General features: G+C 33.2%; 1 protein-coding gene across 8 annotated transcripts in view; it reads right to left on the reverse strand.

Annotated features, from left to right (window-relative positions):
- Positions 1–23417, reverse strand: part of RELCH (RAB11 binding and LisH domain, coiled-coil and HEAT repeat containing) — a 120684-nt gene that overhangs the window by 26409 nt on the left and 70858 nt on the right. For 4 of the 8 annotated variants that reach the window (XM_030810302.1, XM_030810301.1, XM_030810300.1 and 1 more), the window contains 10 exons: positions 22593–22733; positions 22007–22171; positions 19006–19153; positions 16508–16664; positions 15812–15935; positions 13916–13964; positions 11698–11777; positions 6549–6655; positions 5160–5259; positions 781–863 (listed from right to left, as the gene is read on the reverse strand). In XM_030810302.1, coding sequence (XP_030666162.1) covers positions 781–863; positions 5160–5259; positions 6549–6655; positions 11698–11777; positions 13916–13964; positions 15812–15935; positions 16508–16664; positions 19006–19153; positions 22007–22171; positions 22593–22733 — 1154 coding nt within the window. Of the gene's footprint in view, positions 1–194; positions 278–780; positions 864–5159; positions 5260–6548; positions 6656–11133; positions 11236–11697; positions 11778–13915; positions 13965–15811; positions 15936–16507; positions 16665–19005; positions 19154–22006; positions 22172–22592; positions 22734–23417 lie in introns of those variants that run through there. The other 4 variants (XM_030810299.1, XM_030810298.1, XM_030810303.1 and 1 more) reach the window with 3 other exon arrangements.

Here is a 23417-nt window from a genome sequence, read left to right on the forward strand (position 1 = left end):
TTAAAACAGAAAGAAACTGAAGCTTTGAGATGAACAACGAGTATTATTAAAATGTATATTAAAGTAAGTACAAGGTAAATATACTGTATTAGTCTCTAGCAATGACAAATTAAATAAATTTTAAAAAAGCAGACCAAGAAGAATGCTCAAAAAGACAGACAGGATAACTTAAGGTCGCAGTCTGTGAAACTCACAATTCAGGATCACTGGACAAGGTAACAAGGGCCGGAGCAACCCGCTTGTCAACTAACGCTTCACTCATGCCTCGAAGAGTCAGCTGTAAACCAGTCAACATGCAATAAAAAATGGTTTGGTAAACTGGAATAAGAACTGGGTTAGCTGTGACTGAGGATGGGCAGGCAGACTCATTGGCCTTTCTTGGTTTAGTCATCCACACGAGACATTAAAATGTTAGGCCATTGGTTCATGCTACTACACTTACTGGTAACAACCTGTTAGTGAGATTAGGAGAGCATCCCTTCTTGGCTTGAAAGAAACAGTCCATCAGCATATTTTAGGTTCTGGAAGTATTTATTGAGTACTAATATTACTAATATATTTTTTCAATACATGGCCTCCAAATTACACTTATGGTGAGGGTTGATTTAAAAAGAACCATGATATATAAAGAATAATATGATAAAGTTTAAAATCAAATCAGCATAATCCAATATTATTAATTTAAAGAGATTCTTCAATACATTTAAGAGCTGATGGTTATTTCTTGACAGGCACATTTTGAAAGGGATGCTGAATATAAAAGGCAGGGATGACACTTACATTTCAGGGTCAATGGAGAGAGTAATGAGAGCAGGAACAACCCTCTGAGCTACCAGAGTTTCATTCACCCCCTTCACCAACAGCTGATTGGTCAGCACAGGGGGTATTCACAGGTGATGCACGGAAAGAGCAAACACAGTGTGCCACGGGAAGAAGGAAGGAACAACCAAGAGAAAGAGAGAAAACACAAAAGCAAAACCAAAATTAGAAGCTAAGCAAATATTGCTTCTAGAGTGCTTTACAAAGGCAGAGAATGCTTAGGAGGAAAATAAAGCTTAAGTAGCCTAGCGTCCACGAAAACAGATTTTGTCAACAGCAGTTTGTACTTTTGGTCAAAGAGTCTAAGCAATTTCAATGTCCATCAAAATGCAACTGAAAAGAATACTTTTTTAGCTTCTTTGACACATATTGTGCTCTATGGTCAAAATTCTCAAAGTAAGGGTGGTATGCTTTTAGTATGACCAACAGGGTACAAACTGGGCTGCTTTTAAACCAAACTCACAAGAGTAGCAACCACTGCTAAACCACTTATTATTGTGCTATAGCAAGTGTATTTTAAAACCATATAGGAAAATTTCTAACCTTTTAAATAATATAGCTTTCTCTTTTGAGGTACAGAGATATAAGGCTGCCTATTGGAAAGTATTACACTTGGGAATCAGATCTGGGTTCAGAAGCCAGTTCTCCACATATAAGCCGTGTGGTCTTAGATATATAGTATTTTCCATAATCTCTTGAAGCGCAAGTTTTCTCATCTGAAAATGGCGATATTATTATCTACCTCAAAGGGCTGTTGTGCTATGAATTTGCAAATAACATACCTAAATACTGTGCCTGACAAACAGGCATTCAAGAAATGAGAGTTTAATTATTTTGATTACTGCAAGAATGTATGATTTGTAATATGTTTGGAAGAAATGATCTAATTTAAAAAACTTTAGTTAATATCCAAATAGGTCTTTGTTTTAGATTTCTTATAAATTCAAATAAAATTTAAAATAAAAAAGATGAGTAGAACTAGATCTCTATAATCTAATCACAAAACAATTCATTTAGCAACCAATGCTAAATTGCAATACAAGAGAACAATACTGAGCCGTATACATTTTGTTTGATAAATATTACTGAATTTTATGAGTTCAACCGAGAAGGGCAATCCCCTTCTCAATTTCAGAATGTAAGCACATATTAATCCTAAATGCTCACCAATCTGTTTACCTAGTAACTAGTACTTAGTCCTCACAGAAGATCAAAGATGTCACAGAATTTTTAGTAACAAAAATCTACCATTGTGTGCATATGTGAAGGTATTCCTCCTATATAACACATCAGAGAAAGTAACTCACTTTACGTGAAGATTCTTAATTTTGCAATGATTTTTCACCATTTACCAATTGATTCGTTTTAGAATCTACTTCAATATTCTGAAGCAATTTTTATAAAAAAGATAATTAACCAGGAATAAAATGACAAAGAACTTTCAATATCTTAAACATTACAGATATTGGATAGAAAGAAATAGGACAAGGAAGTTCAAATATTGTTAAATAAAACTTTCTTCTCTGTATCATTTTATAAGTAAGATTGCTTAGATTTCAATCAGCATCTTGAAATTTCTGCTACCTTGAGTCTGTCAAAAGCATTAAAAAAGAGGATAATGTAGGGGACAAATTAATTTTTCATTGGTGTAGGGTTTTTAAGTTCAATTTCTTTACTAAGCTAGAAAATCACAAAGTACATTTAAGAGCTATCAATTGTTACACACTTTAACACAATATATCATTTGATCTTTTCACTTGATGAAGTAAGTACAAATATCATCAATATTTTAACAGATGAAGAAACTGAGGCTTAGGGAAGTAACTTGTCCAAGTCTAAGTTGTACGGCCTGCAAAGGAACTCTGTCCCATCTGACTTAAAATCCATGACTTCTTTGAGTTGTGTTCTAATGTTACATGCTCAGTTTCCTTATGATTAAAATATATATGAAGTTCTTTTCTGCATCTTTTGGGAAATTTATTATAACACATGATAAATTCCTCTTATAAAATAATTTTATTAATTTGCTACTTCAAAAAGTAATTTATATTCCCTTACTTAACAATGGGAATAATATGATTGATTGGGTTCCCTCTTTTTGTCCTGCTGTCTAAAAATTAACCTAAATTTATTAGTGAATTTCAGTGACCATATCCTATTAGGTTCCTGGTATATGCATTTCTCATTTTCTTCTCATTTCTCATTTTCTTTTCTTTCTGGTCTTACCTTTTAAAAAAAGAATGTGTTTTTTTATGTTTTTATTTTGAATTAACTTTTTTAGGGTAAGCAGGCATAATTCTAAATTATAAAGCACTGGTATCAAAATAAATCTTATGGCCCATTATTCTTTTAATACAATTTTGTTCAAATAAGAACCACTGACAAAAAAGGAACTTTAATTTCTCTTACTGATAACTTTTTCTGACATGCTCATTGAAATGTATCATTAATGAATTTGGAAAACATTGAAATAGTCTCTCAAACAAGATCCAGAAGTTCATCAACAACCTGAGAGGACACTGAAAACTGCTTAAGCATAGATAGATATAGTTTCCAGACCAGCACTGACAGCAAACAGAGAAACCAAAACCAGACACAAGCCACATATAAGACGGCAGAAAACCAAACAAAACAAGCAAAAAGCCTCAAAACAAATGAAAAGGGAGGATTCATTTTATTTACTTATTTTCATTTAAATGGTATGATTCACCAGTGCACACTCACATTTTAGAGACGAAAGATTTAAGAAAAAGAAATAGCTTTTATGAGCTTAGAATAAAATCACAGGAAAAGAGTATATTAAAGAAATAGCTCTTCATTTAAAAAGATACTTTTTTCTTTTTGGGGGGAGGAGAGACTGATTAATGACTTTTCTTTCATGGTAATGCCCCCTTTTCGGCATATTCAATAATCAAAACAATTTATATCCAGAAGGAACTTGTACTAGACATAAAACCAAATAGTGACTTTGGCATTCATCTTCACAAAAAACCTGATTACGGCTTTTTAAAAGTTGCTTCTGTATGATAACTAAGGGAATAACATGGATGGAGAATTTTCAACTTCCTGATAACAATGGAATTTTCTTGAATTCACAAATCTAATTTACGTATTTGAAAATTTTAGAAAGCATATATTTTAAATATATCAGTACCCCATCTCCAATTGCAATTTATCTTAAATTGTGGAGAAATTCTGATATTCAGCAAGATTTGAATTACCCAATTCTTTTTATAGAAATAAATGTTTTGGTATTTTAAGAAACACATGAATATTGGGGCAATTTTAGTTTGGATAAGTATATGTTCCCTATTACTATCATATATTTTGTGAAGTAATAGCATGGATGAAAAAATAATGATAATGACAGTAAACATATAAGCACTTATTATGTTCCAGAGACTGTTTTAAGGGCTTTACAAGCATTAATTAGTTTAATATTAACAAAAATCCTTTGAGACTGATACTTTGAGACAGATACTTTTTGTTATCAACTTTCTTTTGTACATGAGGAAACTAAGGTACAGAGAGGCTCAACCTTGTCCAAGTAATTTACAAAGTGACTAGGTAGCAGAGATGGAAACTGAACCAAGGCAGCCTAGATTTATTGCAAGACTGGAAATCACTAAGAAACAGTAAACCAATTTTAGTGCTCAAATAAAGTTCTAAACCTCAACCTCACTGCTCCCCGTCTACACACGTACTAGGGCTATGACATAATTTGCTATATGATGGGTACAAAAGATAGTTATTTCAATTTCATACTTAACTTGGGTAGGTAGCAATTTAATACAATTTAGGTAAATTATCTGGTCTCCTCTTTTACAACTCTATGGGCGGTTAATGTATTGGGATGTTATTCTACATATGAAATGTTAGGGAATAGTGAAGTAGGAGTAACCAATAAAATAAACATTTCCATAATTGCAATAATTGATTTTCTAATGCTACTGATAAATTCAACTACATTTTACAACTTGAAAGATATCCTATGTTGTTTCAGTTTATTTTAGCATTTACCTCAGTAAATCGAAAAGTATAGTCAGAAAGATTTATATAAGTTAGAAATTAAAATAAGATTTAAAAGATAGTTTGAGAAATAAAAGTGATAATTGAATAACATTCAAGGAACCAGTAAGGCAAGAAAACATTTTTAAATATGTTAAAGCTAAATTTCTGCCCCATCACACAGTACACAACTAGACACTGTTCAAAGCCATAAAATATGTATCAACATAACATGATATGCAAAGCCTTTTTTTATTAAAAAAAATTCCCTTCTTCTTCTCAAAAAAAAAAAAAATCATAATTGAAACCAACAGAGACATGTGTTGACATACCTCAAACATTCTAGCAGCAGTACACCTCACGAGTGCTGAAGTATGGACAACACCATACCACAAAACAGTTAATAGTAACTCATGGTAGGCTGGGTTTGCACTAGAAGAAAAAAAAGAAACAGTGTTAAAATTGAGAGCCACAGTCCCTTACTGGTGTACTGAAAAAGATGATATTTATAAGGAATATTAATGATAACAATATTTGCAGAACATATGGAATTACTTTGTTTGGTTAGATAGGTTACAACTAAGATTCTCGGCTAGGCGCAGTGGCTCATGCCTGTAATCCCAGCACTTTGAGAGGATAAGGTGGGCAGATCATGAGGTCAAGAGATCGAGACCATCCTGGCCAACATGGTGAAACCCTGCCTCTACTAAAAATACAAAAATTAGCTGGGCATGGTGGTGCGCACCTGTAGTCCCAGCTACTCAGGAGGCTGAGGCAGGAGAATTGCTTGAACACAGGAGGCAGAGGTTGCAGTGAGCTGAGATCGCACCACTGCACTCCAGCCTGGTGATAGAGCAAGACTCCATCTCAAAAAACATACAAACAAACAACTAAGATTCTCTGAAAAAGATGTCACCTTCCTTATACAACCACAGTCTTTTAGCATATTCAGAAATCACACTTGTAACTTCTCTAAGAATTCACAATTGTGACAGATAATTCCACTCTTTTTAATAGCATGCAAGTTAAAATTATGAAGAAACAAATTTCTCCATGAGGAAAAAGGAAAGACCACTGGACTAAGAGTCAAGTGGGTAAGTTACAACTTCTGTGGGTCTTGGTTTCTGCATCTATAAAAATTGGGGAAGCAGTACATGTCCTAAGTATGTCACATGGTTGTTGTAGAATCAAATAAAATCAACTCAAACCATCTACATGGAAGGGTATGTTGGCTGTGAAGCCTATGCAAATGAAAGGTGGTATTATTAACAAATGCATGAGTGTGTTTTCAATAAAGACTGAGATAAAATTATTTTAGCAGCCAGATGATGTGATGATGAGCAGGACTAAGCAAATCAAACAGAGTGAAAATAGGAGCCAAAGAAGCTGGCTTTCACTTGGGGCTCCTTTTTCAGTTCTGGGAAACTAAATTTTCTTCAAAATCGGTACTTGATTTTATTTCTCCAACTGCTTCAAAGAGAACATATGTCTGCACCCTTTCCCCTACTTTTTAAATTACAATGTATTGATTACAAAATATTAAGAATGAACAAATAAGCAAAACCAAGAAACAAACTAAAATACACAAAAAAACCCTTAAGTTTCAAAACCAAGAGAATTGGTGTGCATGTCAACTCTTTTAGACTTAAAATATGTACTCTATAAATCCAATTGAAAAACTTTATATGCCTTTTAGCAAACTATAAGCTGTTATTTCTTACCCCAATTCCACAAAAGAAGCCTTCAGGCTATCAAGAGGAGCATGAGATAATGAAAGCAGCGTCATTACATCTTCTAAGAATCCAACTAACAGTTTTCGGTCTTCTTCCTACAGAGGAAAAATACTGATACTGAATTTCCAAACAATCAAGTAGAACTAAATACCATATTTACCTACTATAATTAGAGAATGTTACCAAATAAGGGGAAAATATCCAAATTTGGAAGCTATTTTAGTTAAAAGATATTTATTAAGCATATCTATCATCAGAATGGTATGAAGACAGACAATCCTGATACTTTAATTTAGACCTGTGGTCTAATATAGTAGTAGCCGCTAGCCACATGTGGCTACTTATATTTAAATTTAAATAAGAAATTATGTACAGTGAAAGATTCAGTTCCTTAGTCAAACTGGGTACAGTGCAAAGGCTTAATAGACACATGTGGCAAGTGCCTATCTGATTGGACAACTCAGCTGTAAATTATTTCCATCACTGTAAAAGTTTGGATGGTTGGTCCTGATTTAGAACATTAAAAGGTATAATCTTTTATTAAAATTTACCTTACAAATTTTAGTTCCCATAAATTTTTGCTCTATATAATACAAACTACTAGAATAGTTACCCCCTTGTAGAAAAAATAGTAGAAAATTGATTTCTAAGGAATTATCTTTGCAATATCCTAGTGGTGAACACTGCACGCTTGGTAAAATATAGACTACTGTGTTCTTTTAAGAAACAGATGCACACCTTGATTAAAAAATAATCTGTATTTTTCAAACTTTTTCCAACTAACTATTATTACTTTCATAATCAGAAAATATGTTAGAAAAAGAAAACCTGCTAAATTAAGAGAGTAAAAAAAAAAACGTTGTATGTTAAATTAACCTAAATGTATATGGGAAGGGAACCTGATAGTCTGCCAGAAAATAAATACATAATAAAGTCAAGTCGACATTAGGGACACAGGAGGTCAACAGTAAATAGCTTCTGAATGTATTAATAGATCCATGAGGAAGACTGGATTACCACCTACCCCCCCTTTTTTTTTTGCTACATTATCAGGTTAGTTTAGAATGAAGTAGAGATAAGGATTGACAAAAATAATGGTTAACATGAAAAAAGGATGAATATAACAGTTTTAGGACACGCAGTTTAACTGACAAATCAGCATCAGAACAATGCTGGAATGGTGATTTCACCCATTTTGAGTTGCCTACTATTTCAAATATAAAATAGACATAACTTTGGAAAACAAGCTGGAAATCTGAGAAAAACCTAAATGTGAAATAAGAGCTATAAAATAAGACTTCTACGTAAGTATGAATTCTTTCAATTTTTAAAAATTTACTATAATCTTATTTATCATTTTTGGAATCTCAAAACAAGTAATACTGCTTATATATTGGATTCAAGATAATTTTTGTTTAATGTAATTTACCCTAACAAAAATTTTTGTTCAGTGAGATAAACATTAACTGCTGGTATGTGCTTCCTAAAATAAGAAAAACTGGCAATCTGTGATTGCTACCTCAATATACTATTTATTTTGTAATAAGCTGAAAAGTTCTTATCTCTTTACAGATATGAATAACATATTTAGACTTCATAATGACTCAAAAGAAATGCCCCTTATTCATTTATTCAACAGATCCATTCTGAGGGCCTACTACGAGCCAAACCTTGTTCTTGGCATTTAGTTATTATGATTTAAAATGTTATTTATGGTCAAAATAAAAATATTAACAAAACTTCAAGAGGGTGAAAAAGAGAGAGAATAAAATACTGACATCACACATTATACCAGGACACTTTCCGAAGTTAAAGAGGAGAATGGTAGGCATACTGTTGTGTCTGGCACTGTTAGGACTTAATATCTTTGATCTCCACAAATTTATGAACAATAGAGACAATTTATTAACATACATGACTTAAAATCTTTTACAAACAGAAAAGTATCCATATCAGGGTAGTATTAGAAACTAGTGTAGAAAAGAAAAATTTAAAAGGATACTGTGCCACTTTAACAGAGCTGTAACTTCTATTGCAAGGTAATATGTGATACTGTATAACTGTATTTTAATACTATAGGATGATTCAAATTTGTCTTGAAAGAAGAGTATAATAACTGCTACCAAAACAGATACATAGACCAATGGGACAGAACAGAGGCCTCAGAAATAACACCACACATCTACAACCATCTGATCTTTGACAAACCTGATAAAAACAAGAAATGGGGAAAGGATTCCCTATTTAGTAAATGGTACTGGGAAAACTGGCTAGCCATGTGTAGAAAGCGGAAACTGGATCCCTTCCTTACACCTTATACAAAAATTAAGTCAAGATGTTAAACACTTAAACGTTAGACCTAAAACCATAAAAACCCTAGAAGAAAACATAGGCAATACCATTCAGGATATAGGCATGGGCAAGGACTTCATGTCTAAAACACCAAAAGCAGGGACAACAAAAGCCAAAATAGACAAATGGGATCTAATTAAACTAAAAAGCTTCTGCACAGCAAAAGAAACTACCATCAGAGTGAACAGGCAACCTACAGAATGGGAGAAAATTTTTGCAATCTACTCATCTGACAAAGGGCTATTATCCAGAATCTACAAAGAACTCAAACAAATTTACAAGAAAAAAACAAACAACCCCATCAAAACGTGGGTGAAGGGTATAAACAGACACTTCTCAAAAGAAGACATTTATGCAGCCAACAGACACATGAAAAATGCTCACCATCACTGGTCATCAGAAATGCAAATCAAAACCACAATGAGATACCATCTCACCCAGTTAGAATGGCAATCATTAAAAAAGGCAGGAAAAACAGGTGCTAGAGAGGATGTGGAGAAATAGGAATGCTTTTACACTGTTGGTGGGACTGTAAACTAGTTCAACCATTGTGGAAGACAGTGTGGCGATTCCTCAAGGATTTAGAACTAGAAATACCATTTGACCCAGCCATCCCATTACTGGGTATATACCCAAAGGACTATAAATCATACTACTATAAAGACACATGCACACGTATGTTTATTGCAGCACTATTCACAATAGCAAAGACTTGGAACCAACCCAAATGTCCATCAATGATAGACTGGATTAAGAAAATGTGGCACATATACACCATGGATGCAGCTGGAAACCATCATGCTGAGCAAACTATCACAAGGACAGAAAACCAAACACCGCATGTTCTCACTCATAGGTGGGAATTGAACAATGAGAACACTTGGACACAAGGCGGGGAACATCACACCCCGAGGTCTGTCGTGGGGTGGGGGGTAGGGGGAGGAACAGCATTAGGAGAAATACCTAATGTAAATGACGAGTTAACGGGTGCAGCAAACCAACATGGCACATGTATACCGATGTAACAAACTTGAACGTTGTGCACATGTACTCTAGAACTTAAAGTATAATAATAAAAATAAAAAAAAAAGAAAGAAGAGTACAATAAATATGAATTGCTGTACTTTGAATTTAAAGAGCAAAATAAATAAGTTAGTAGTGGGTAAAAATTCAGGAAACCATTGGAAAAGGTATTCCTTCTTCATTCTTACATTCTAACTTCTAAAAGTACTTTATCCCGAGTCAGTATTTCCGGAAATCTTACTGGTGGGACTGCCTCATACTTAAAAATTACTACTATGCTTTGAGACACATCACATATTATTTACTTAAAACAATGTTAAGTAGAGTGTGGCAGCCTGTTACATCGGTGGCCATCACTGAACCACACCTCCTGGCTCACACCCTGGCTTACTTCCCTACTTTTGCTTGAATTGAGCTGCCCCTGTGACTTATTTAGCAAGGGACTACAGTAGAAACCATGTTGTGCTAATTCCAGGCCTAAGCCTTAGCCTAGCAGATTCTGCCTTTTCATTCTTGGGAGGCGTTAGCCACCACGTGGTAAGTCTGGCTCTGCTGCTTCAGAAGCCATGTGGAGACAGAGAGAGGTCCTGAGACTTATGTAGAGACCCCTTCAGCTAACCCACTTACTGCAGCAACAGAAGTGACCGCCAGCAAGAACAGCAGAAGAGGAGAAAGCTGAGTGAGGCCCAGATTGCAGAACCATGAGCAAATGAAACAGTTATAATAGACCATTATGTTTTGGGGTAGTTTGTTATGCAGTAACAATTAAGAAAAATAAAGTACAGGTTAAGCATCCCTAATCTGAAAATCCAGAATGCTCTAAAATTTGAAACTTTGTGAGTACCAAACTGATACTGTGTGTGAAAGCCTGTCATCATTTGCTGTGGCTGTTGTTTAACAGCTGATACAGGTATTCTGGTGATGCTACTGTGCTTTGTTACCCTGAGCACATTATTTTTTTGCTGTATTGATGATATGTCATATTTTCTTATTGTTAAGTACTTACATGTGAAAAAGTATAAGAAAATGATTGCTTATTGGTAGCATATAAATGCTAAGTCAGGAATGATGATTGTGATGCCAACTAACCAGATTGTCCACATAGGTGGCTGACACAGCAACTCCTTTGCTTTCTGATGGTTCAATGTACACAAACTGTTTCATGCACAAAATTATTTAAAATATTGTATAAAATTACCTTCAGGCTATGTGTATAATGTGTATATGAAACACATTTTGTGTTTAGACTTGGGTCCCATTCCCAAGATATCTCATTATGTATATGCAAATACTCCTTTATCTGAAAAAAAAAAAAATCCGAAATCTGAAAACACTTTCATCCTAAGCATTTGAGATAAGGGATACTCAACCTGCATTATTAAAAAGTACTTAGCTAAAAATGATGATAAGGTATAGTGTTCTACAGTGCATTGTAGCTTAGTTCACCTAACATGTGTTCTGCTTGTCACTTATTTATGAAAAACTTATCATGGAACACAAAGAAACTCTGCTAAGTAAGTACAATCTAACACTTCTAACAAAATACAAAAAGCTCATAATCTCTAAATTTATTTGTTCAACTGAGGTTTTACTCAGGCCCTTATTATTCAAATATGCTATCCATTATGAATTATTTATTGAATAAAATAAGTAAATTGTTTTTCTTTATTGGTAGCAATGTCACTTACATTAAGAAGACACAATACTAGGCATTTTTCTAAATGGAAAGCCTTTTACTAGAGAGTATGAATTTTTCCCTTACCTGAATATAACACGTAAGGACTCCTGTTGCATAAATGGGGACTGTAGCTTTAGTGAGGACCCCATTTCCTGCTGAGGAATCTAAAATTATTAAAATAATTAAAAAAAACAAGTATATTTTAAGTGTAAAGAAAAAAATCATAATGCGATTATATTTAAAATTACAACTGTTTACTAGGTTACAAGTAAATATTATCATTACTTTGAAAAACACATGTTTATTGGTGGTTGTAAAACACAACTTAGTGTTTCTTGAAGAGCCACTAGCATAAACATTTCTGATAAATGGCAAATGACCCAAATGAGATGGTATACTCTTGATTTCCATAATTGGAAATCAGAACTTTCTTCTTGAAAGTCTTCTAAGTGTCCCTATAGGCAGGTTGTCCAAAATTTTTATGCTTTCAATTTTCAGTTTAGTAAAATGTAAACGCACTCACCTAAAAGCACACAGATATATGTTATTTGATCTATTTCTAGATACGAGGTAGTTTTCAGTACTAGCCTGATTTCCTGAGCCCCTCCTGCATCCTCAGTAGGGTTTTCGGCCAGACAGAGCCCTGATTATTTTCATGGAGGGGGAAGGAATCATGCTAAGTAAAGCCCAGAAAAAGGGGAAAGCATGCAACCACAGTTGCGTGCCCTGTAACTGCTTTATAAGAGATTTTCTTATACAGCCTCTGTGGACAATTTCAAAAGAAAAGTTGTGAGAGGACAATTATCATTCACAGCACCAACAGCTCTTATTTACTGATCATGAGGCACTGTTTTAAGTGCTTTAGTTTGCTGTTATATTCTCAAGAATAGTTTTTTACTATACTTATTTTTTATATGGCTTTAAATTATTTTCTGAGGGTACCACATAAAGAAATTGAGTTGAAAAGATTTATTTAACTAACTGCCCTGAAGAAATTTTGCAAAAAAGACAGTTCCATTTTCATATTAATTAGTATTTGAGGTTTGTTTATTCTCTTGGTGAGAGTACCTTTTTTGGGGAGGGAATGTTGATGTTAATGTCAGAACATAAGCTTAAAGTATATTCATAGATATGGACTATATATACAGGGGTTGATAATCACTTCCTATTTATTTCAACAGCTAAACGTTCATGGCTAACTAATAATTCCAAAAGCTGTCAGTTTTTAAAATATTTACCTTTTTTCTTCACTAATTTATCACAAGAATTAATATAAACATATATTACCAACAATTTAGGCATTACAAAATCAATCCTTTAAAAAGACATTAAAAATAAACGTTGGGAGTTATTTGTCCATCTCCCCCAACCCCAAATCTCTTCAATGTCTTCAGGCTTAAAAGAATTAATTTATTCATTCTCTGACTACTTCTGAGGACTGCCAAAAATGGTGTTTTCTAGACCATTCAACTCAAACCACTAAGGTATATATATATATATATATGTATATATGTGTATATACATATGTGTATATATCTGTATATATGTGTATATATGTGTATATATGTATATATGTGTATATATGTATATATATGTGTATATATATGCATACATGTATATACACACACACACACATATATACCTAGAATATATAGATATATATATATTCAAAATCAACCAAGTTAAAAATGGGGGTGGGGGGTGCTACACATGTTCCACAGTTTATTCCTAGAAACTAGAAAAATACATAGGGACACAAGATCCATACATAAACAAGTCCTTAGGCCAGTGGTACCATAACTAGACTTGTTAAAGTAGATGAGTGAAAACTATCAATGAAGTAGCTGGAGCTACCCATTCAAGCCTGTAGTTTCTCTCATGTTTCATTTTGAAAACATATATGCTTATACACCGTTCTTTTCTACTATGTTTAATTTTCAAAAGTATTACAGAACTAATTAGGAATTAGATGCAGCTTATTTTATAATTGTCAGTCTCTTGAATATACTACTTCAAACCTCTAAAGGTTGAGTACCCAGGTTGTAAAGCTCAGCCTTATATCAATTTGGTTACAATGAAGGTATATATTTACAATCAGATTGACAGGGATTAATCTCACTGCCACTAATGGGAAGGATATTAGATGTGACACAGTTATAAAACCAAGAACTCCATAATATAAATTTTCCTTTTCAATTGTAGTTGCTAGTTCATTTATACAATTTACATATATGGAGAATATAGTATTTTTCCTGCATAAAGAAATGCAATTGTTTTTAAAAGTAATAATGAACAAACTCACCAATGTTTTCTTCAGATAGTCTTAAAATCTCCTGGAACTGAGGTTTTACCTAAGCAACCCAAAGAGAAGATTCAAAAAGTCTCAGGTTCAATGGGCAAATTGATTACATGAAATGTTTACTACTGTTGCTACTACTATTTATTTATTTATTTAGCTTTATAGATGACTAAGTCAAGTGGTCAGAAATGTAACAATTCTTAATCATGAGGCTTAGGATAAAAGAGTCAAATTAATGAAAATAAAAACTTTAAGGATAAATTTTTGAAAAAACAACTCAAGTCGACAAGTGAATAGCTTCCGGTTTCTTTTATTATATTAAAATAATTTCCAATATGATTTTAAGTGGTTGAAATTACTGATTTCTAAAACTGAACTTGGTTATAGAAGGATTATTTAGGTAGATATTACATGGTTAGAATTATCGAAAAAAGCATTTGCCTGTATTTTAAAAAAATGAAAAGGAAATTCCAGTCACTTCAGGTGTTTAGTAACATATTCATCATATGATATTTATGTTCATCTTTTATTACAACTTTTCAAATTGAAATATGAAATACAGAATTTAACTTTAATATGTTAAGTTAGAACAAAGGTTTTGCTTAAATTTTTTATTATTAAAGTTATCACAGATTTCAGGCCACTGAAGACAACCACTCACTGTTAAATACATAAGTAGATTCCTACTTGCTTTTCTAAAAAAAAAAAAATAGCTACTTGTTTTGGAGATATCAAACAATTTTTGCCAATATTGATAACAGGAAAATCAAATTATATTTGTTTAACAACTGAATGCTAGTGAAAAATACAAAATAATTTTAATTTTGTTTTTCCTACAATAACATCAAGGTCTGGTTTTTGCCCTCCTCTCTGTAGGTGAGGCACATTAATTTATATATTTAGCTTAAACTGAGAGAAAGGCCAATGTTAAAAGGTTCATGTACTGAATCGCACTTAGAGACTTAAAAGAGACTGAAGCAAATTCTTCATTTTACACATGAAAAGACTAAGCCCACATAATTTAACTTAAATAGTAAAGATCATAAACATTAGTCAACAGATAATAGGACCATAACCCAAGTCTTCTGAATTTTGTCCAGTTCCTTATAGCATACTATTTACTTTAAATGTTTCAACTACAGATTTAATAGTAAAGAGCTACACTAAATTAAATTTAATAACTGAAATGCTTACCTTTTAAATGTGTTTATTAACATTTGATTATAGAAACTACACCTTTTTATGTTTTTTATTAGCTCTCTAAAGAACTGGCTTAACAAAATGTTATGAAGACAAACGGATTAACAGGATTAATGAATAAATTAGGATCTAATGACATTCTAATGTTAATATTTGAAAATACAAAATAACCTGGATAGGCAAATGTGACAAATGATACTTTTGGTAATGAATGAAACATGTAGAATTTATCTCCAGTGTCCATGCTATTCTAAGAGGTGGTATCTTCGCAGCAAGTTTTATATATAAGTTGCTGTGGTTCCACAATCGCTTGAGGTTTTTACCAAAGTGTGCTGAGCAAACAGCTGCTTCCTGAACCTGTGATAGACAGTAAGTACCAGCAGCACATTCAAAGGATTGTGGTTGAGTTCCCTAGCTGACAGTTCCTATATTGAAAATCTTTGAGGATATCTACAATGAGTAAAGCTTATATCCAAGTCTGGATATGAACTAAGCTTAGGCTAAATCACCTTCTGAAAATCAGTAAAGATAAGAATATTACCAACTAGAACTTTTTTTTACTATCATAGTATTCTAGGATATTAAAGAAGTGTATTAGACAAAAGAATGGTTCATGCTTTTATTTACTCTGTTACAGTGTTAACACATTACATTTCTATGTCTTTTTCATATAAGAAAACATGGAATACAAGTTTTTACCTTAGTGTTTGTAAAAATTTTGCCAAATGTCCGGCAAAGGCGCCAGAAAAATCTGGAGAATTCATGGACACAGGCAGTTGAAGTAACATTAATTTTGCCAACTATTTCTATAAGTTGTGGCAACCTGAATATGAAAGGAAAGAAAAATAGGCAGGGGATACATATAAATTACTGTTTCCTTGCCAATTTCTGAAACAATGCAAATCTAATAACCTCTTCTATTTCGTTCTTTGAAAGGAAAGGCATTGTTTGGGACCCTCTGAATAGGTCGTAAGCTGTATACACTTAAAAAAATAAATTTTAACTGTTTGCCAGAAAATATATGAAATCTTAATGGTAGAATTCTGAGTACAGAGTTAATGTGACTCAAATCTATGGATCTGATGCTTCACACAAGAGCTTGGCTTTACATGGCATCATTTTAGCCTCAAAAATGAGAAGTCTAGATGTAGTTTAAAATCCATCACCACAATTGGACAAACGAGATGGCAGATAGATCATTTGGATAAAATACAGCAGCATCTTCTTCTCAGATAAATTACATATCCAATGGTGTGAATCCTCTGTGTCCTAAAGGTGTTTACCAAAAATGATGCCAAGTTACATTTTAAAAGTTTTGTTATATTTTGTCCTCAGGGCCAAGGCTAAATATAAGAGTTATCATCCATTCAAATTAATATGGAGGTGGTAACTTACAATTGATTGACAACCCACAGTAAACTCTCCCAGCCTGTTGTACCCTCCTGTTCTAGCTGGTAGTCATAAAGTTGTAGTAGCACTGCCAATTGCTCACGACTTCCGATAATAGTGGACACATCTTGAAGAGGCGACATAGGCCGAGGAAACCTAGTCACTACACATAAAAGAAGCAAAATAAATCATATGGAAATTGGCATTTTGGGAACTTAGATATTCTGTTGAAAGGAAAATAAGGTCCTTTCTCCTCATATTTAATTACTTTCTTATTGTAAATTTTAAATATAAAATTGAAATACACTAATTAAGTCATTTTTTAGGAAAACCAAGAAATTCTTGTGATACGAGAACAAATCCAACAAATCTCAAAAGATTTTATTCTCACAGCAGAATGTAAGCTCTATGAGCAGAAATTTTTATCTATTTTATTCATGATTGTGTCCTAAGTGTCTAAAACAATGCCTGACATAAATATTTGTTCATGTTGTGTAATAAATTGGTACTAAAAATTTTTGTGTGGGTTACCATTTTTATGAGAAAACAAATCTTCATTCATAACAAATTATAACCCAAATTTTATGTGTGTGCATATATAAACGGACATATAGACATATGGATATACCCTAAATGAGGATATAATAAATCCTTATTTATAACAAATACATTATAACCTAAATGAAGGTATAGTAACATTAACATTTATAGCTACTGTTAAAAGTCAGAAAGTTAAACTAAGTCAACAAGAATGAAAAATAAAGGACAATCACAAGAAAAGGTCACATAAATGTTAGAAGGAATCCCATAAGTATTAGAAGGAATATGTTCAGGATGATACTGTTCTATCTAATCTCCAGCATGTGCTTGGCAATAGATGACATTTAAGAATCATTTGTTAAATAAATGAGAGAATGATAACAAGTATTATAGGTTGAACTGCCCCCCACCCAAATTTTTCTGTTTAAGTCCTAACCTATAGTATCTTAGAATGGGATCTTATTTGGAAATAGGGTTGCTGTAGATGTAGTTAGACAAGATGAAATCATATTGAAGTGGTCCCTTATCCAACACAACTGATGTCCTTATAAAAAGGGGAAATCTGGACACAGAAACAAGCACACAGAAAGTGTGCCATATGAAGATAAAGGCAAAGTTTGGGGTGATGCATCTAAAAGCCAAGAAACACTAAAGATTGCCAGCAAACCACCAGAAGCCAGGGGAGAGCCCAGAACAGCCTTTACCTCGCAGTTTTCCTAAGGAGCCTACCCTGCCAACACTTTGATCTCAGACTTCTAAAATTCCGAAGTGTGAGATAATAAATTTCTGTTGTTTAAGCCACTCAGTTGGTGGTCCTTTGTTAAAGACAGCCATAGTAAACAAATACAGAAAACTAAAAAGAAAAAGGGAATTAGAAAGACAGGAAAATCCCTAGGCAGATGAAATGCCTAAATGAGTAAGGGTAAAGGGGTAGAACCTGAAGTGGCCAGCTGGGAGAGCTTTATGAAGTCTTATCTAAAGTCTGAATTTTCATTCTCCTCAATAGTATCATTTAAAAATGTTAACGCCACACCATTCATTCTCAATTTTCCAAATAAAACTGACATCCAAATAGTATACACTACTTTTATCATGTGGCTTCATATATCTTTGGACACACCGCATCATACTCCAAATATTATAGGTAGCCTACAGTTTACATGAAAAATGAAATTCAGAAAGATTAAGTGTCTGTTGATGTTCTCAATGTTATAATTCTTTGTCCATTAGACATCAGTAAGAGACATGGATAATTTCACAACTCTGAAAAGGCTGCAAAGGTGCCTGATACATAGCAATAGCTTGTCTATAGCCATTTGTCCTGGACGTTAAGGTGCAACAGGGTTATCAATTGTCTGCCAAGTTTCAAAGGTCATTTACTAGCTACTCGGAGAGTAAGATAAGAAAATACTGGCCTCTGCTGTCAATTTTATGTACTTCTGAAAGTAAGTCACATTTCTTCTTTGGAAAAACACAAATTCTGCCACAGATGCTTTTATATTTCTTTCTATCAAGGACATAGTAGAAAAAAGTAATTATATTTACCTTCCTCTATTAAAAATAAGATTAAAAAGTTGGGGAAGAAAATATAAAGAAAGCAGAAATGACAAGCTTCATATACTGGCACTAGTAACTATTAAAAGAATCTTTTGTTGACTCAGATCTATTAAAGAAGGAAATATTTATTTCAGCCTCCCCAGAAAGGCTATAAAAAGGCTATAGATTAAGAGCAACAAGAAAGTATAAATATTATAAAATAAAACAATGGGGCTTATCCATAAAAGATGAAGCCATATTGTCTACCATAGGTATAATCTTATGACCATGAGATTCTACACACATAATACATTTTAATAATTATGCTATCATATAAAGTGATTTTTAGACTTTTAATAAAAAATAATTCTTCGGGAAGCTAGGCTGCTAATATTCTACATTTTTCTTCCAGAATTTAAGTTCAGTACCTTCTATCTGTGGCACTTCACCATGAAGCCTGGCTTTGCTGGAGAAAGGTGCATTCTGTAGCACTAATGCAAAGAGAGATGGGATCAAGGACTGCAAGGCAGAAAGATACATGTGGAGTTTGTGTTCATCCAGCCCATGTTCTCCTTCCTGAAACATAAGGAGGTGGAAGCTAATTTTAGTCTTTTGAAGTTACATTGCTAATTGGATTTATGTATGATGTTCTTCCTTTCTGTGGCAAATCAAAGATTTAAGGACCTGTATGTTGGACTCAAACAAGCAGTAAGGCACTATAGAGTGGTAGAATCTTTTACATGGAAAACTATAGGGTAAACATCAGTCATTTCCATTTGTAGGGAATAGTTTTTATAATTTTACTTTTTCATTAGAGAAGGTCTTATCTTTTGAAATTTTATAAGACAGGCTAAAGAAACTAAAGTAAGGGACAGGAATCACTTTATCTTTTTTCTTGTTAGAATTGATACATAAATAATTGTACATATTACGGGGTACCATGTGATATTTTGATACAGGCATACAATGTGTAATGATCAAATCAAGCTATTGAGATATGCATCACCTTGAACATGTATCATTTCTTTGTGTTAGGAACATTCGAAATTTTCTCTTCTAGCTATTTTCCAAATATATAATGCATTATTGTTAACTATGGTCACCCTACTGTGCTATCAAACACTAGAATGTATTCTATCTAACTGTATTTTTCTATTCATTACTCCCCCAGACTCCAGTTTCTGGTCCATTCCACTCTTTACCTCCTTGAGATCAACTGTTTTAGCTCCCATATATGAGTGAGAACATTCAATATTTGTCTTTCTGTGCCTGGTTTATTTCACTTAACATAATGTCCTCTAGGCTACCTGCTGCAGCAAATGACAGGAGAGCATTCTTTTTTTAATGGCTGAATAATATTTCATTGTTTATATATACCATATTTTCTTTATCTATTCATCTACTAATGGACACTTAGGTTGATTCTATATCCTTATTATTATGAATAGTGCTGTAAGAAATATGTGAGTGCTTGAAACTCAACATATAAGTCCTTGAAAGTATATATCTTTTCAATATACTGACTTCCTTTCTTTTAGATATATACCCAGTGGTGGGATTGGTAGATTACAGGTATTTCTGTTTTTAGTTTTGTGAGGAACCTCCACACTGTTTTCCATAGTGGCTCTACTAATTTACATTCCTACCAACAGTGTACGAAGGTTCCCCTTTCTCCACACCTTGACCAGCACCGGTTTTTGTCTTTTTAATAATAGTCATTTTAACTGGGGTGACAGGATACTTCATCTTGGTTTAGATTTGCATTTACCTGATGATTAGTGATGTTAAACACTTCTTCATATACCTTTTGGCCGTATGTCTTCTTTTGAGAAGTGTTTATTCAGATCATTTGCCCATTCCTTAATTGGATTTTTTTTTTTTTTTTTTTTTTTTTTGCTGTTGAGTTGTTTGAGTCCTTACATATTTTGGTTATGAATCCCTTGTTGGATGGAGAGTTTGCAAATATTTTCTCCCATTCTGTAGGATGTTTGTTCACTCTGCTGATTCCTTTGCTGCGTGGAAGCTTTTTACTTTAATATGATCCCATTTGTCTATTTTTGCTTTTATTGCCTATGCTTTTGAGATCTTTCTTCAAAAATCTTTGCTCAGACCAATGTCCTAAAACAATGTTTTCTTTTAGTAGTTTCATGTCTTATATTTAAGTCTTTAATCCATTTTCAGTTGACTTACTGAAGAAACTGTCCTTTCCTCAATATATTTTCTTTCCTCAATATATGTTCTTGGTGCCTTTGTCAAAAATGAGCTGGCTGTAAATGTGTGAATTTATTTCTGGATTCTCTACTCTATTACACTGGTCAATAAGTCTATTTTATGCCAATACCAAGATGTTTGGTTACTACTGCTTTGAAGTATATTTTGAAGTCAAGTAGTGCACTTTTCCCAGATTTGTTCTTTTTGCTCAGGCTTGCTTTGGTTATTCAGGGTCTTTTGTGGTTCCACATGGATTTTCAGATTGCTTTTTCTATATCTTAAAGAATGTCCTCCATATTTTGATAGGGATTGCAATGAATCTGTAGATCACTTTGGGTAGTATACACATTTTTAACAATATTAATTCTTCTATGAACAACTAAATATGGATATCTTTTTTTTTTTAACATTTCCTCTTCAATTTCTTTCATCAGTGTTTTATAGTTTTCATGGCAGAGATCCTTCATCTGTTTGGTTATATATATTCCTAGGCATTTTTTTTTTAAAGCTATTGTAAATAGGAGTGCTTTCTTGATTTTTTTTTAGCTTATTCACTGTTGGCATATAGAAATGCTCAAACGCTAACCCAGCAGCATTTCATGCTATAATACTTCCCCTCTCCTACTTCCTATCTCTTTTTATAGATTTGGCACATAATATGCACTACGCAAATAATAATTTCTCTTCTAGTCTCTAAAAGAAGCTTTTAGTACAAAAATTGGATCAAGAAGTTTCTATTGTTCCATCAACATTTCTTTAATTCTTGTATGTGGGAAAAATTAAAAGTTCATTTTAAAAATGAGAAATGAACTACTGGAGTGGAATAACCACAGTTAATGCAATTTTGACACTATGTAAGAAAGCTTTAGAGACTCATTTTCTCTGCATTCTGGAACTAGAGTTGATGCTTTGTGTAAAATATTTAAGTACTCAGGTCAAGAAAGAGCTGGCTTTCTGAATAATGTAGGAGTTACTTCCATGAAGGTGCATTTAAGCTTACAAATGCACATCATGCCCTTTCTCTTCCTCCAGCTTCAGCAAAGCAAAACTTCCTCAAATCTCTTTCTTGGCTCCAGTCCAACAGCATCTTTAACTGGTAATGTATTAGTATGTTAAGCTAAGGGCACTTTCTCTCTCTGTTCCCTAACATTCTTTCAAGATGGCTTAGGACAGACCTTTTAAGTTTCTATAAACTATATAAACAAAGGAAGAACTTACCCTGAGAAGTTTTTCAATCTTGTTCAGTAGTGTAAGTATAAGATGAGACTGTAAATTTCCAAGTTCTGTAGTCCACGCAGCGTAAGCTGGTAAAAATACTTGATGCGTAGCACTAACTACTCTTTCTGAGGGATCACCCAAGGCTGACAGCAACAATTCAAAACCCTGTCAATGAGAAAAAGGCAAATGTAGATTTTTAAAGGGATAAACTTAAAATAAAACACAATAAAAAGTAATAAAAATTTCAATAAATTAAGAACATATTTTTAAGCAAGAAAGAAGGCCATTCATAATCCTAGCCTTGCCATGTATCCACTGATGAGCAAACCAAAGAGAGGGAGTGGTAAACATAGAATACCTCTTGCCAATTTCCTGCCAGAAAGCTGTGGCAGATACTATAACTGAACTGTAGCATTCTCTCCTCTGAGCTGCAAAATTGAAACCAGGCAGCCATCCCCAAATGACTAAAGTTGACACACCTGCCATCCTTATGATACATTATAAAGTATCTAAATCAGAGATTTGGAATATTATAATACTTGGAATTTTATAATGGAGTAAAATGAGTTCATTCTGAAAAACATACCTGATGATATTTGTCTGGATCATCAATGTATCCCATAATGATACCAAGGCTTTTGATAACAGCTTCTCTTACCAAATCTGCCTTATCTTCCATTAACATTTGTTGCAACATTGAAAGAACTAAGGAGCTACGGATTTCTTTCTGAAAATAAACATGTTTTTACTATTTATTTACACCTAAGCATAGAAGTATAGAAAATAATATGACAAACATCAGTGTGGTCAAAATCCAGATTAAACAGGTATTAACATTTTTATTAAAAATGCTGACTAACTGCTGATGTACAGAGATTTTGCTTCAGACCTTTGTTTTTTGAAGACATAAAACATTACAGATATAGCAAAAATATCACTCACTCCCAAATCCCTTCCTCTCTAGAGGCAATAACATCTACTCTGAATTTGGTATTTATTAATCATCTCTCAGCATGTTTTTTATATCTTTACTAAATATGTAAAAATCTCTCAAATCCTTGCAGTTCATACTAGGAGGCACTTTTAACAAATCAACAAAGTCTACTACAAACTACTACAAATGGACAATGACTCTTGTGTCACTATTTGTTTCACTCAGAGAAGAGCACTAAGAGTTTTAACAGGAAGAACTACAAAAATCTCTCTGGCAATTAGAAAATTTGTCTGGGATATGGTGAGGAAACATTATAAAATCCTGGCATTCCTATTTCTTTGAAGAAGTGGGAAAAAAAATTTAAACAGGATAATAAAATACGAGAGTGAACTTTAAAAGTACTTAAAAATTGCATTGCTCTTTTTTATGCTAATATTTAATATAATGTACACCCACTGCTGTGCCTTGATTTCACAC

Source organism: Nomascus leucogenys, chromosome 4, assembly GCF_006542625.1.
Source record: "Nomascus leucogenys isolate Asia chromosome 4, Asia_NLE_v1, whole genome shotgun sequence".
NCBI lineage: Eukaryota > Metazoa > Chordata > Mammalia > Primates > Hylobatidae > Nomascus > Nomascus leucogenys.